At 42.8% G+C, this 15152-nt stretch overlaps 1 protein-coding gene across 2 annotated transcripts in view; it reads left to right on the top strand.

Moving 5' to 3' along the window:
• LRRC63 (leucine rich repeat containing 63) overlaps nucleotides 1–10331 on the top strand; it is a 117686-nt gene extending 107355 nt beyond the window's left edge. For both annotated transcript variants that reach the window (XM_075850229.1, XM_075850231.1), the window contains exons 12-13: nucleotides 5978–6217; nucleotides 9244–10331. In XM_075850229.1, the coding sequence (XP_075706344.1) occupies nucleotides 5978–6217; nucleotides 9244–9427 (424 nt within the window). In that variant the 3' untranslated portion in view covers nucleotides 9428–10331. The remainder of the gene's footprint in view (nucleotides 1–5977; nucleotides 6218–9243) is intronic.
• The last annotated feature ends 4821 nt before the right edge of the window (nucleotides 10332–15152 follow it).

The following is a 15152-nucleotide window of genomic DNA, read 5'->3' as shown; positions in this document are numbered from 1 at the left end:
TGTTACAAAATGTGTCAAAGCAAAGAGTTATGTCATAAAAAAGAAGCGTTTTTGCCTGGCTAATAAAGAGAGAAAAGGCCAACAGGAACAAGCGCTCATGATCAATCTACATCATCAGTGATGAATGTCAACGTACTGTGACAGCAGGTAGACGACATTCTGTAAACACAATGTCCAACAAAAATAGTCCCAAACTAGATTTCTCATAGTGGTACATTGCACCAAACAGTCCCAAATAATCAGTATAATGGTTTGTTTGTTTTTAGTCACAGTAAAGCAGATACCCCAAATATTCGAAGAATTTTTATTCTAATGAGTCAGAAATGTAATATTTACACTGTCATTAGTATGCACAGGTCCCTAGGTATCATAATTCCACTAGACACATTAAATATCATGTGATATTGTAACTCTTAGGCAACATGCACACGTTGCATATTTTTCTGCGGAAAACACGCAGCGAAACTGCAAGGAATTCGCAGGAACAAAACGCACCCGAAGGTGCGTTTTTTTGGTGTGGTTTTTATGTTTAATTGCATAAATCGCTGCGTTATCATGCTGCGTGCTTTGGTGCGATTTTCCTCTGCGCTAGGTAGATTAATTCTCAAGCGGAAACGCAAGATAAATTGACATGCTGCAGATTTTAAAATCCCAGCCGCAGGTCAATTTATGTGCGGGAAAATACCGCAGCTTGTGCATGAGGTTACCTGGAATCTCATTGTCTATGCTGGTACTGTATTGCGGTGCAGTTTTGCTGCACTTAATATGCATCGTGTGCATTGACCCTTAGGCCTAATTCAGACTTCCATATTTTGCTTCAGTATTTGTAAGCCAAAACCAGGAGTGGGTCCAAAACACTGATGAGGTACAAATGTTTTCATTACACTTTTTTTCTCTCTGTAGGTTCTACTTCTGGCTTTGGCTAACAAATACTTGTTTTTCTCATGGATTCATAAATATTCCCTGAAAAAAACAAATTGTGGCATGTACCAGAGCCGGCTGTAATTTGGAGGAATTCTCTCACAGAGGCATTATACGGTGGCACATGAAGTGACTACAGCTCTGCATATTAAAGTAATTCTACGTTTAGGTTGTTCCAGGGCATCTACCAGAAAATATTAGACAATACCGATATACAGTGGTCCCTTAAGTTACAATATTAGGCCTCATTTACACGAGCATAATATACGCGCGTGCGACGCGCGTGCTTTTCACGCGTGTCGTACGCACCTATATTACTCTATGGGGCAGTTTAGACGATGCGTGAATTTTGCGCAGCGTGAGTGCGTTGCGTAAAACTCACGACATGTTCTATAATCGTGCGTTTTTTGCGCATCACGCACCCATTGAAGTCAATGGGTGCGTGAAAACCACGCATGCCGCACGGAAGCACTTCCGTGCGAACTGCGTGATTCGCGCAAGAGCTGTCAAAAGGATGAATGTAAACAGAAAAGCACCACGTGCTTTTCTGTTTACAAACATCCAAACGGAGTGTCAAATTAGAGATGAGCGCACCGAACTTCACCGGGTTCGGCCGAACTCGTTTTGCCCGAACCCGGCAAAAAATGTTCGGGTACGCGACGGCAGGAGACAGTCACTGTCCACGGTGCTGAAAGAGTTAAACTGGTTCAGCACCATGCACAGTGACTTCCGATCACAATATACATGAACATGTAAAAAAAAAAAGAAGTTCTGACTTACCGAGAACTCCCGGCTTCTTCCTCCAGTCAGACCTCCCGGGATAACAATTCAGTCCAAGTGACAGCTGCAGCCAATCACAGGCCAAGCACAGCCTGCAGCCAATCACAGGCTGCAGCGGTCTCATGGACTGCCGCGTCATCCTGGGAGGTGGGGCCGGATGACAAGAGAGGGACGCGTCACCAAGGCAACGGACGGGAGACCGGACTGGAGGAAGCAGGAAGTTCATGGTAAGTATGAACGTCTTTTTTGGATTCACAGGTTGGTGTATATTGTGATCGGAACTCACTGTCGAGGGTGCTGAAAGAGTTACTGCCGATCAGTTAGCTCTTTCAGCACCTTGGACAGTGACGGGCGTCGACTAGCCTCATCTCTATGATGGCGGCTGCGCGAAAATCACGCAGCCGCGCATCATACACGGATGACACACGGAGCTGTCAAATGCCTTTTGCGCGCGCAAAAAACGTTGCAAAACGCACACGCTCGTGTAAATCAGGCCTTAAACCCTTAACGCTGCAAGATCGAAACGCATTGCATTCCTTAATAGAAAATAACTTTTTTATAACAAAGTTCCTTTCTCGTGCATTACGAGCTTTCTTCACCCACCCAAAAAAAAACCCTACTGGATCATTGTGAACACAAGAGCGCCCAAAAGGAGTCTTTTTTTCTGTTTCTACTGGATTACTTTATGTTGGCATCATTTTTTTAAATGTCCTTTTTTTTTTTTGCTGTCTTTTTATCAGAAATTTTCTTACATTTTTAAAAACTTTAAGAATTTTTTTAGAGACCAATTACGTTCTGAAGTGGCTTTGAGGGGGCCTATATATTAGCGCTATGTGGCACTAGTGTAGTGCACCTTGTGGATTTTGGGGCCTCCTTTTTTGTTAAGTTATTTCCAGTCACCATTATAGGTTTCCAGAGACCTTGAGGTGGCAAAAGGAAACATGCCCCCACCCCCCAAAAATTTTTTGGGGGGAAGGTACACCCCTCTAGGAATTCATCTAGGGTTGAAGTCAGCATTTTTGACCCCCACAGGTGTTTTGTAGTATTTATTTGAATTGGGCCGAGAAAGGGACAAAACTAATTTTTTCCCAAAAAGATGAAGTTTTACCACATAAATCCTCTTGAGTACGGAAATATCCCATATGTATTTGTAAACTGCTGGTTGGGCACACGTCAGGACTCAGAAGAGAAGGAGTGCCATTTGGCTTTTGGAGCCTTTGAGAATTCGTTTTTGGGAGCCATTTGCAGGGGCTTCTCCAGAAGCAGAATCCCCGGCCAGAGCGTGTTCCATTCCAAGGTGCTGCGGGTTCCAGGTCGGATACGCAGTGCAGTTTTTACGCATCGTATCCGAACCATGTGAACCCGGCCTCAGGGAATTTTAGTTAACCCCTATTGTCATCCGCCGTATATATACAGCGAGTGGCGTGAAGTATGGAGCAGCAGACACTGCAACGAGTGGGATCCCACTGCAGCAGCGCAAGCGTGGGGTGCCGATGTTTGTCATGTCAGCCTGGGGGCCCCCAGGTCTGCCATCTTTGCTCTCCTATTAAGCCCTACCTGTCTAAATCGCCATAAACTTCAATGCATTAATTTATTGGGCAAGCAATCCAACGATTTGGTTCAAAATATTCAGGGTCAGTTCACACGTTTCATAGATACTGCGGATTTTCCACAACGGAATTTGTTGCGGAAAATCCCCAGCAAATACAGCAGCAAAGTGAATGAGATATAAAACAAATCTCATCCACATGCTGCGGAAAAAACGCTCAGAAATTGACCTGCGGTACAGAATTTTAATCCGCAGCATGTTGTATTTGCGTAAACGCTGCTTATTTGTTGCAGGTTTTCCCCACTGAATAAAACCCGCAACAAATAACAGTTGTTGCTTTTTTTGCGGCGAGTTCGCAGCGATTCCGCGGCAAAAAACGCAACTCAGAACAACAATAACTTATACTTACCCAGTCAGTTTCTTCCTCACAGGCTGTAGCGGCGGTCATATGGGATGAAATGTCATCCCAGGAGGCCGGCCTAGATGACGTCAGAGGGCGGCCTCGTGGGATGACACTTCATCCCATGTGACAGTCGCTGCAGCCAATCACAGGGGACATTTCATCCCAGGAGGCCGGCCTGCTAGCAGGCCAGCTAAGTGCTGCAGTTTTCCGCAGCGGACCTTCCGGATGAAAAACTGCACCACAGTTTGGTGCGGTTTTTCGGCCTGGAATTCCCTGCGTCGCACAGAGCGGATATGCTGCGTGCTTTTAAAACAAAAAAAATAAAACACTACATAAATTTGGTATCGCCATAATTGTATTGACCTGCAGAATAAAGTTAATATGTCGATTCCTAGTACATTATATAGTACAATAAATGGTACCATGAAAAACTGCCACACGGCCCAACAAAAAACAAGCCCTTATACGGCTTATTTTACTTAAAAATACAAAAGTTATGGCTTTTGGACGGTCTGAAAAATGGCTACGGAGGGAAGGGGTTAATATAGGGAGGTCCCACATCTGTTATCCAGAGCAGAGAGCGGCTACAAGGAACATCTCTTTCTCTCTCTCTCTGGAGAACCCCTCACATCTGTGCATTACATGGACAGCCCATTGGTTTCAGTGGGCACCATGTAGTGCTTTATTTCCTGTGTTGGCACTGCAAGGGAGTTAAACACTTGTTGCCAGGTTCGCCCTCAGCTGATTTCTTGGAGGCCCAGCAGCAGGACACCCTGTGGTAAGCCTATCGTTGAGAGGCCCTTCTAACAAAAAGGAATTGTCCCATGGCAAACAGTGAGGTTATGTTCATACTCAAACTCAAAAACGTCTGAAAATACGGAGCTGTTTTCAAGGGAAAACAGCTCCTGATTTTCAGACGTTTTTTAAGCCACTCGTGATTTTCGCAGCGTTTTTTTACAGCCGTTTTTGGAGCTGTTTTCTATAGAGTCAATGAAAAACCGCTCCAAAAATGTCCCAAGAAGTGACATGCGCTTCGTTTTCAAAACGGCCGCGTAAAAAAACAGCCCGTCGGAACAGAACGCCGTTTTTCCCATTGCAATCAGTGGGCAGATGTTTGGAGGCGTTCTACTTCCGATTTTTTGGGCCATTTTCGGCCAGAAAAACGGCCGAAAATAAGCCGTGTGAACATACCCTTAGACATGTCAACCAGTCAATTTATAGAAATTTGTTATGTGAAACAGGTGTTGCAGAATAATAAATTGGACAGCATGCGGGGTTCAGAAACAACTGTGATATTTAATCATACAAATATATTGGATCATTGTTCGGTACGCAATGGAAACAGACTGTAGATGACAGTTATAGGTCCAGCGTAGTCACTTCTGGTACCTGATCGTTCTTGCATATTCAGAAGAAGCAGCAGATTATAATTTAACTCAAAAATAAATTATTCTACCATCTCTCTGAACAGAAAGGAGAACGTGATCAACTAAGTTCTTTCTATTTAGAAAACTGCATTTCCAGGAGTAGCAGATTACATCAGGGTGGAAGCCACTTTATGTGCTAACCATATACAGTACTTTCTCAAGAAAATGTCTGGTTTGCCCGCAGAGAAACAACTGATGAGAAGTGCACATTTTCTATGTGGTTGAATATTTGTTGCAGCACTCCCCTTTGGTGCAATGGTCTTCCATGAATGAGTGTGTTATACCTTCAATGTATCCGCTTGGTCTTCTGGGCAGCTTGGTGGCTCGGTGGTTGGCACTGTTGACTTGCAGCGCTGGGGTCCTGGGTATGAATCTGACCAAGGACAACATCTGCATGGAGTTTGTCTGGTTTTCCTCTCACATACAGATAGGGCATTTAGATTGTGAGCCCCACTGGGTGAGTGTAGCGTAACTATACCAGTGGTGTTGGTGATGCAAGTTGCATGACTGAGAAATTGTTGTTTTAAAGCCCCCGTCGCCACGATCGCAAGTGGCTAGGAGACGTGGTCTTCTCACTGAACGCTGCCAGCCCCTTCCCGCTGAGTGACAATTCTAGCATTCTCCTGATTAGACACTGGAGTCGTCACTCATAGCAGAGGGGAGAGCCTGGACCACTTGAACACAAATGCCTCTGTGGCACTTTAGAAGGCAGGGTTGGGGGCATTAAAATGTTGATTTCTAGTTCACGCCACTTGCATGAATGCCACCACCTGTATAGTTATACTACCCCCCCCCCCTAAATACTGTATATAGCACTGTCAGAAGGCTCCACTGCTGACAGGTTCCCTTTATAAAGAAGTTGTGGAATGTGTAAATGAAATAATCTGTATTTTCTAGGGTGTTGGAATTCCTAAATGTGGAAGGAAACAACTTGCCTGGCTTACCTTGTGGAGCACTGAAGCTGAAGTTAAAACACTTACGTGTGGGGAATAATCGGATGCACCCCCTGTTCTGGAGAGAAAGCACCCATGTTCAACCACAACGTCTACTGGACTTAGCAGCAATGTCCTTTGCCAAAAACAACACGTTTCTCTATTTCGGAGCGATTCCAAGTGAAGTGAAACACATACTACAGAAGTAAGGCCTTCCGTGTTCTGAGTTAGTAAACAATTCCAAACTAGAGTAAAACTACATTGTGCATTAAGAATACTTTATGGTTAGGGTGAAACTTTTACCACTATACAGAAGTCTATAACAAGAACACAATGAATGTAGTTTAGATATTCACACATACAACCACAACACCAGAATATACAAAAAAGGATGTTACAATACAGACCTTCAACAGAGAGAACATGAATTCACTAATAAGTCATTTTAAAGTCCTAACTAAGGTCTATTAATTCTGTACCACCGAAGGCCAGGTTCACACAGCATAGTTATGTTTTTTTTTAAAAACAAGGAGCGCATTCAAAAATCTTATTCAGCGCAGCCGAGTGAGCATATTTATGTCAATGAGGGAACAAGGCTTTGTTCACATCTGCGTCAGGTCAAAACGACGGAACTCTTGCACAACAGAGACAAACGTTTTCCGTTTGTGTCAGTCAGGGTTCTGGTCTGGCGGAAAGCTCAGGCGGAATGTCAGAACAGAGCCCTGATGCAGATGTGAACAAAGCCTAAGGTGTGTCTGGCAGATAGGGCATGTTGATATAAAACATGCCTCATTCTTCTCTCCCCAACATCCAGTTGGCAGGCCTCTATACACATAAGGGTATGTTCACACGTGCACGGCCGTTACGGCTGAAATTACGGAGCTGTTTTCAGACGAAAACAGCTCCTGAATTTCAGACGTAATGGCATGTGCAGGCATTTTTCGCAGCGTCCATTACGGACGTAATTGGAACTGTTTTTCTATGGAGTCAATGCACTTCTTTGAACGCGGGCATCAAAAATGACCGCCTGCACAGTAATTTGTAAAACCCATTCAAATGAATGGGCAGATGTTTGCGGACGCTTTCAAGCAGTATTTTCGGCCGTAATTCCAGGCGTAAAACGCCTGAATTACGTCCGTAAATAGTGCGTGTGAAAATACCCCAAGATCTTCAGCCAGTTTTGTTGAAATTGTCTGCTTTGGTCAGCTTTAGGCATCATTTACACGAGCGTAATATACGCGCATGCTTTTCACGCGTGTCGTACGCACCTATATTAGTCTATGGGGGCATGCAGACAGTGCGTGAATTTTGCGCAGCACGAGTGCATTGCGTAAAACTCACGACATGTCCTATCTTTGTGCGCTGTTCGCGCATTACGCACCCATTTAAGTCAATGGGTGCGTGAAAACCACGCATGCCGCGCGGAAGCACTTCCGTGCGAACTGCGTGCTTTTCTGTTTACAAACATCCAAACGGAGTGTCATAATGATGGCGGCTGCGAGAAAATCTCGCAGCCGCGCATCATACACTGATGACACACGCAGCTGTTAAGTGCCATTTGCGCATGCAAAACGCAGCGTTTTTTGCGTGCGCAAAACGCACACGCTCGTGTAAATCAGGCCTTAGGCTTCATGTACACGTTGCGTAAATTGGTGCAGAAAATTAGCATCAAAACCTCAGGTAAACGCAGGTAATTCCGCAGGTAAAATCCGTACCGAAAAGTGCAGTTAATTCGATTTTAGGTGCGGTTTTTATATTTTTATGCGTAAATAGGTGCATTTTTATGCTGCAGATTTTGGCAGATTTTTCTATTTTTTTTCTTTTTAAACTGGTCACATACAATTCGCAAGCGGAAAAGCAAGATAAACGGAAATGCTGCGGATTTTAAAATACGCACCGCAGGTCAATTAACGTGCAGAAAAAATCTGCAACGTGTAGATGAGATTTCTTGAACGTATATACAGTACGTATTACACTGCGGATTTGCTGCATGAAAATATGCACGGCCAATCTGCACGTAATACGCATCGTGTGGATTTGCCCTTAGGCTTCGCTAAATCACACCACAAAATCAATGTTTCCCTATGGGAAACAAGGTCATGGGTGACCTTGTGACCGTCACAAAAAAGCCCAACCCATAGGAAAAGATTGAGTTTGAGACAACGGGGAAATTTTATTAAGACTCTTTACAACCACATGTAGCCCTAGCTTTAATATACTATGTAGGGCCAATCCTTTACTTAATGTGGCTTAAAGGCTATGTACACCTTTGAATAAGTTGTTTTTCTCTTTTTTATTTAAACTGTATCATTGTGTTTGGGGAAACTATTTTTTCTTACTTTTACATACAGCTGCTTTGTATACTGTATACAGAACAGCTGTTTCTAGCGCTGAAACCTGTATCCGTCAGGTCAGCAGGGCTGACTGGTTCAATGTCAGCGGGTCCTGCGTGTCCGAGACACGCAGGACCCGCTGTCACTGACTGATTTAGGTTTCAGCGCTAGATACAGTAGCTCAGTATACAGAATACAAAGCAGAGGCGTAGCTAGGTTCTCCAGCACCCGGGGTAAAGATTCAGTTTGGCGCCCCCCCCCCAACCTCTTTCCCGACATTTCCTTCCCCCTCGCCGTGTTTGTTTTCTCTACCAATCAATGACGTGTCATTTCTTTTCCACATTTCTTTTTATGTAACTCGAGCATAAAAACATTTGTACATTTTACAAGCAATATAGTTCTATATAAAACTCCAGAACCAAGCTCATTACATATATACAGCACCAGAACAAAGCTCAGTACATATATACACCAGAACCAATCTCATTACACACACATATATATATACATATATATATATATATACACAACACCAGCACAAATACAGCTCAATTTAGTGCAACCCCTGCCATATAGGTTTGCACTAAATTGTTTCCAACATGGCCCGAACAATGGTAAGGATATATATTCCCACGTGGCGTTTTTACGTGGCCGTTTTTAAAACCAGCCGCGTAAAAAAAAGACACCTCGTAAAAACAAGCGCATGTAACTTCTTAACCTGTTTTTGATTGGATAGAAAAACAGCTCCAAAAACGGCCCTAAAAAAAACATCTGAAAATCAGGAGCAGTTTTCCCTTGAAAACAGCTCCATATTTTCAGCCATTTTTTGTTAAGCGTGTGAACATAGACTAACTCATATGAAAGCAAACTTTTAATTATAACTCCTTTTTCGATCCAGTTTGACGGTCTGTGACTGCTGCCGAGGAGCCTTATCAGGAGAAGGACTTCGCTTTATTCGACCTTGTGAGAAAATCTTTGGGATCCGCAAGCTGCCATTTATGTTCCACGCCTGCTCACCTTCTTGTTACAGAAGTTTTATGTGCCAAACAGAATCACTTACTCATCATCTCTATGAAAGTTAACGCGCAAAGACTTTATAAAAGTTCTTTATGAAAATGGATGACTTACTTTTCTGACCTATAATATTTATATCATTATAGTTAGGAGCAGCAGTGGGGAAATAATATCTGCAGCTGTTATCCTGGCATCAGCGGAATACAGGCACCTGTTTTATGTGGATAGAGAGAGCATAATAGAGGCTGCCATCAGTGGCGTCTGTATTCTGTGCTGCTGCACTGGAAACTAGATTACATTATCAGAACTGCGCGTGATTCAGGTGAAAGAAGTACATTAGTTACTTGCTCATGACACAGTTCCCTACTACCCCAGTGTAGGTTCAAACACTGCACTTCAGCTTTAAAAATGATCTGGCATTGGGTCATATAAGTTGAACTGGTTAACTGACCTGAATAGCGCTGTTATTTCAGCACTTTTTTTTTTTTCCTGGACTCCCCATGTTCCAGAGATATGGCCAACTTCGGTGTTGGCTCCCTATATGCTAATTTGCTGTAGTTAGCCAACAGGGTGGAGCTAGCTTCCCTGCCTCTGATGCTGACCAATCAGCACAAGAGTAGTTTACGCCCTGTTGGCCAACTACAGTAAAATAGCATAGAGGGAGCCAACACAACAGTGGGTCATATCTCCGCAACAGAGGGTGGGGTCTAGGACCACAAAAAAACCCACACTGGAATCAGGGAGACAGCGCAAATCAGGTTAGTAAGCCAGTTAGACATATATGACCTGGCGACAGGTCCTTTTTACAACTACAGTCCCTAGGAAAGGGCAGAAATTATTCAGAAAATGGATCCTAATCTTTTATATCACCCTGCTGCAGCAACCAGATGTTCAGTTCAAGTTGTAGCATTTTGAACTAATGTATGAATTTGAAAATCTGTTTAATAAAAAAAAATTACATGATTCACTTTACATTGAACCTGTCGTTGGATATGAAATTCTACAGAACTGGAAAACTCAAAACCCATTATTCCAAACTATGATTTTTCTTTGCTTGATCGGACATTCATTAGATCCATTATGCTTTGGGACTAATATTGCAAAAAAAAAAAAAAAATGTATAATTAAAAAGGGTTTTCCAGTCCCTTAAAATTATAGACCATCAATATGTGATCGGTCGGGGTCTGACTCCCAGAACCCGCACCCTTCATTTCTACATGTTGACTGTGACTAGTCAACACACTTGTAGTGGCGGTTAACAGTATTACAGCCTTCTCTCATTCAAGTGTGTTGACGATTTACAGTGACCAAGTACAAATTACGGGGAAGCAGCACTCGTATGAGCGCTGCAGCCCCTTTAAAAATAAGCTGATCGGTGGGGGTGCAGGGAGTCGGACCCCAACCGATCACATATTGATGGCCTATCCTGAAGAATTTTTAGGGACTGGAAAAACCCTTTAAACTATTACTAGTTTTCCCACAGGCCTTAAACAATTATGAAAAAAAAGCCCAAGAATATTCTGTTGGAGTAGATTGGGTACGTAATTGCTGCTCACTTACAATCGTCAAGGAGGGAATGAGAAACGTGCTAGAGTCATTTAATGAGAGCCGACACTTCAGAAACAAAAGGATCTATGTAGAAACAGCTTAACTGCATAATAAAAGACCAGGAATTAAAGAACAATAAGCACGGACGCGTGTGTATTCCCTCATGTTCATTCAGAAGGTGACGTAGGTCGAATAGAGCGCCGCCTTAGAGATACCGGTCATCTAGGGTGTTTCAATTTACCCTATAAATCCTACAATTATAAATAGTGAAGCTGCACCTTTCATTTCCTCTAGTGTCAAGAAATGGGATTCTAGAAAACTTTGCAATATATATTTACCACCAGTTTTACCTTTTATGACTTCGTGGACCTGCCACCTCCCCGAACATGTCATTTCATTAGAAATGCAAAGGTTTTACTAAAAACTATCCTGGAGCATCTTTTTAAATTAGAATTCGGCAGTGTGCCATTCCTTTGTTATTCCTACTGAGGAATGAATGAATTAGGGCTTATTCAGACAAGAGTGTAAATTCGGCCGTGAAAAACAACCATTATTCATGTCCGAGTCCCAGGATCCCTCATAGACTTGAGTTTGTTGAGGGTTCTGTGAAAACGGACAAAAATAGGATGTATTTTTTCACGGCCCTTCACATGGTCCATTAAACCAACGGCCGTGTGAACATCCCCATTGAAATACATGCAGCCGTGTGACGGTCGTCGAAAAAAAAAACGTCCATTACATGGACTACATTTACGTTCGTCTGAATAAGCCCTTCGGCTAGGGTTAAGTGGCATTAAAAAACAGGTACGCGGTTTGATATTGCCTTTAAGTCACAACTTTTTGGGTGATTTGTGTGCGAGTTGCACGTGACTGCAGGATTTTTTTTTCTCATGAAGACCTGTGGCCCACAAGTCGCATACAAGTCAAAGCTTCACGCAATTTATATTGCTTTCTATGGAAAGCCATGTTGCGTGCAATTTGCCACCCAAAAGCCAGCAATTATTTATTTTATTTTTTTGCAAGAGTCATAGTCGCATGTCACAGCGTGACTATATAGGCAACTCATTTGCTGCGATGTTGCAAGCGAGATGACACATTTTTTTACATGTCGCCGTAGCTTAAATGTATAACTGGGTCTATGTTACCAGTCCCCTGATCAATAGAATGTGTTTCTTCACAGGCAGACATTGTCCAACCACTGCCAGACTGTAGGGAGTCCACATGAACCATTACTAGATTTAAAATTAATATCAATGATTTATCAGCACTTGAATACCTGATCCAAGTAGACCGCAAGGGGGCATTGAAGTGTTAAGAGCCAAATCAGACCCATAACCCAAATCAGAACAGTACACAATTCTGCACTACAAAGTAGTGAATGGAGAAACACAATCAGCTGTCACTAGCTGCTAACCTGCCTGTCAACAACTTGAACATTCATGTGTGCTAGGTGCTGCCATTTGGCATATGTTAACTTTGGGAAACGTCTCACGTTTGCCCAAGACCTGTGCAGAAAGCGAGATCAGGCAAAATATTGAAGTGTCAAGTAACTTCAGCTATCCTATCAATGAGCCATGGGAATGTTTAGGTAGGAGATGGGCAGCTGGCTCTTGAGGAAGAGATGCCACATCAGCCTAGAGAGATTATTCTGCTCTTCTATGCAAAGAAATAGATTAAAAAAATATTTTAAAATCCTACTACCAGACCCTGATTATACCGAGCAATAAATGTAAAGGTTTGTTGTTCATCGGCTCCCTCTTGTGGTGGACTTTGTTACTACTTCCAGCATGATAGCCCTCCCAACCCTGAAATAACTAAAATATACAAAAAATATGAATAAGGATATAAAACTAAGATTATATGTAACATAAGCAATGAAAAGCCAGAATATTGTATATAACAGTTACTGACTGAGGGCTTATTCAGATGAACGTATAATACGTCCATGCGACCAGCGTGATTTTCACGCGCGTCGCACGGACCTATGTTAGTCAATAGGGCCGTTCAGACTGTCAGTGATTTTCACGCAGCGTATGTCCGCTGCGTAAAACTCACGACATGTCCTACATTTGCCCGTTTTTCGCGCATCACGCACCCATAGAAGTCAATGGGTGCGTGAAAACCGCGCACGGCACATGGACACACTTCTGTGTGCCGCGAGTGATGCGCGATACAGTAGTCAAAACTATGAATGAAAAAAGAAAAGCACCACGTGCTTTTCTGTTTACAAACATAAAACCAGTGTCATGATGGCGGCTGCGCGAAAATCACGCAGCCACGCATCATACGCTGCAGACAGACGGAGCTTTAATGGACCTTTTGCGTGCGCAAAACGCACATGCTCGTGTGAATCCGGCTTGAGGCTGATGACTTGACATCCCGCCAAGTCTGGATTTTTACGGTATGTACACACTGGGCGGATTAGCTGTGGATTTTCTGTAATGGATTTAATTGCAGCATATTATAGAAGTAGCAAAGTGGATGAGGTTCGAACAAATCTCATCCACATGCTGTAGAAAAAAAAAATGTATCAGTTAAGAAAACTTGCAGAAATTGATCTGCGGTTCGATTACTGTCAAATGATGCTTGCACTTTTGTCACATTTTTTTCCCCCCATTGAGTTCATTGGGTAAGCAAAGGCCGCAACAAATAGCTTTAACGCTTTCAAAATTGCAAATTTAAAAGCTACCTAATTTCTTCCTTCCTTCCTTACCTATCCAAGCGATTCTGAGATTGTTTTCTCGTGACACACTGGACTTTGTTACTGGCAAAATTTGCTCAATACTTTCAGTAATTAATTGTAAAAAACACCAAAATTTAGCAAAAAATTGCACAAGTTTTCATTTTTCTAAATTTAAATGTATCTGCTTGTAAGACAGGCAGTTATACCACACAAAATTGTTCCTAATTAACATCCCCCATATGTCTACTTTAGATTGACAGTTTTTTGAACATCCTTTTATTTTTCTAGAACGTTATAAGGGCGGATTCACACAAACGTGATTTTCGTCCGTGCAACCCGCGTGGTTTTTACACGGGTCGCACGGACATATACAAGTCTATGGGGCAGCGCAGACAGTCCGCGAGTTTTGCTCAGCGTGAGTCCGCTGCGTAAAACTCACGACATGTTCTATATTTTTTAGGCGTTTTTTGCGCATCACGCACCCATTGATGTCAATGGGTGCGTGAAAACCACGCATGTCACACAGAAGCACTTCCGTGAGAACAGCGTGATTCGTGCAACAGCTGTCAAACTCTGAATGTAAACAGAAAAGCACCACGTGCTTTTCTATTTACAAACATCCAAACGGAGTGTCATAATGATGGCGGCTGCGCGAAAATCACGCAGCCGCGCATCATACGCTGATGACACACGGAGCTGTTAATTGCCTATTGCGCACGCAAAACGCCGCATTTTTTTGCGTGCGCAAAACGCACACGCTCGTCTGAATCCGCCCTATGGCTTAGAACATTTCGCAGCAATTTCTCACATTTTCAAGAACGTTTTAAAAGGCTATTTTTACAGAGACCAGTTCAGTTGTGAAGTGGCTTTGAGGGCCATATATTAGAAACCCCCAATAAGTCACCCCATTTTAAAAACGGCACCCCTCAAAGTATCCAAAACAGCATTTAGAAAGTTTATTAACCCTTTAGACGTTTCACAGGAATTAAAGCAAAGTAGAGGTGAAATGTACAAATTTCATTTTTAATCCATTTTCTTGTAACACAGAAAGTTTTACCAGAGAAACGCAACTCAATATTTATTGCCCAGATTCTGCAGTTTTTAGAAACATCCCACATGTGGCCCTAGTGTCCTAATGGACTGAAGCACCGGCCTCAGAAGCAAAGGAGCACCTAGTGGATTTTGGGGTCTTCTTTTTATTAGGATATATTTTAGGCACCATGGCAGGTTTGAAGGGCTCTTGCGGTGCCAAAACAGTGGAAATCCTCTAAAAGTGACCCCATTTGGAAAACTAGACACCTCAATAAAATTATCTAGGGGTATAGTGAGCATTTTGACCCCACAGGTTTTTTGCATAAATTATTGGAATTAGGCCGTGAAAATGAAAAGCAACATTTTTTTCAAAGAAAATGCAGGTTTAGCTAATTTTTTCTCATTTTCATGAGGACTTAGGGTATGTGCACACGTGAACTGTCTTTTACGTCTGAAAAGACACTGTTTTCAGGAGAAACCAGCTGCATCGTTTCAGACGTAAATGCAGCTCCTCGCATTATGCGAGGCGT

The sequence above is a fragment of the Rhinoderma darwinii genome, chromosome 2, assembly GCF_050947455.1.
Source record: "Rhinoderma darwinii isolate aRhiDar2 chromosome 2, aRhiDar2.hap1, whole genome shotgun sequence".
In the NCBI taxonomy this organism is placed as follows: Eukaryota; Metazoa; Chordata; class Amphibia; order Anura; family Rhinodermatidae; genus Rhinoderma; species Rhinoderma darwinii.
The sequence above is the reverse complement of the archived record's forward strand: the minus strand, read 5'-3'. Positions and strand labels throughout refer to the sequence as shown.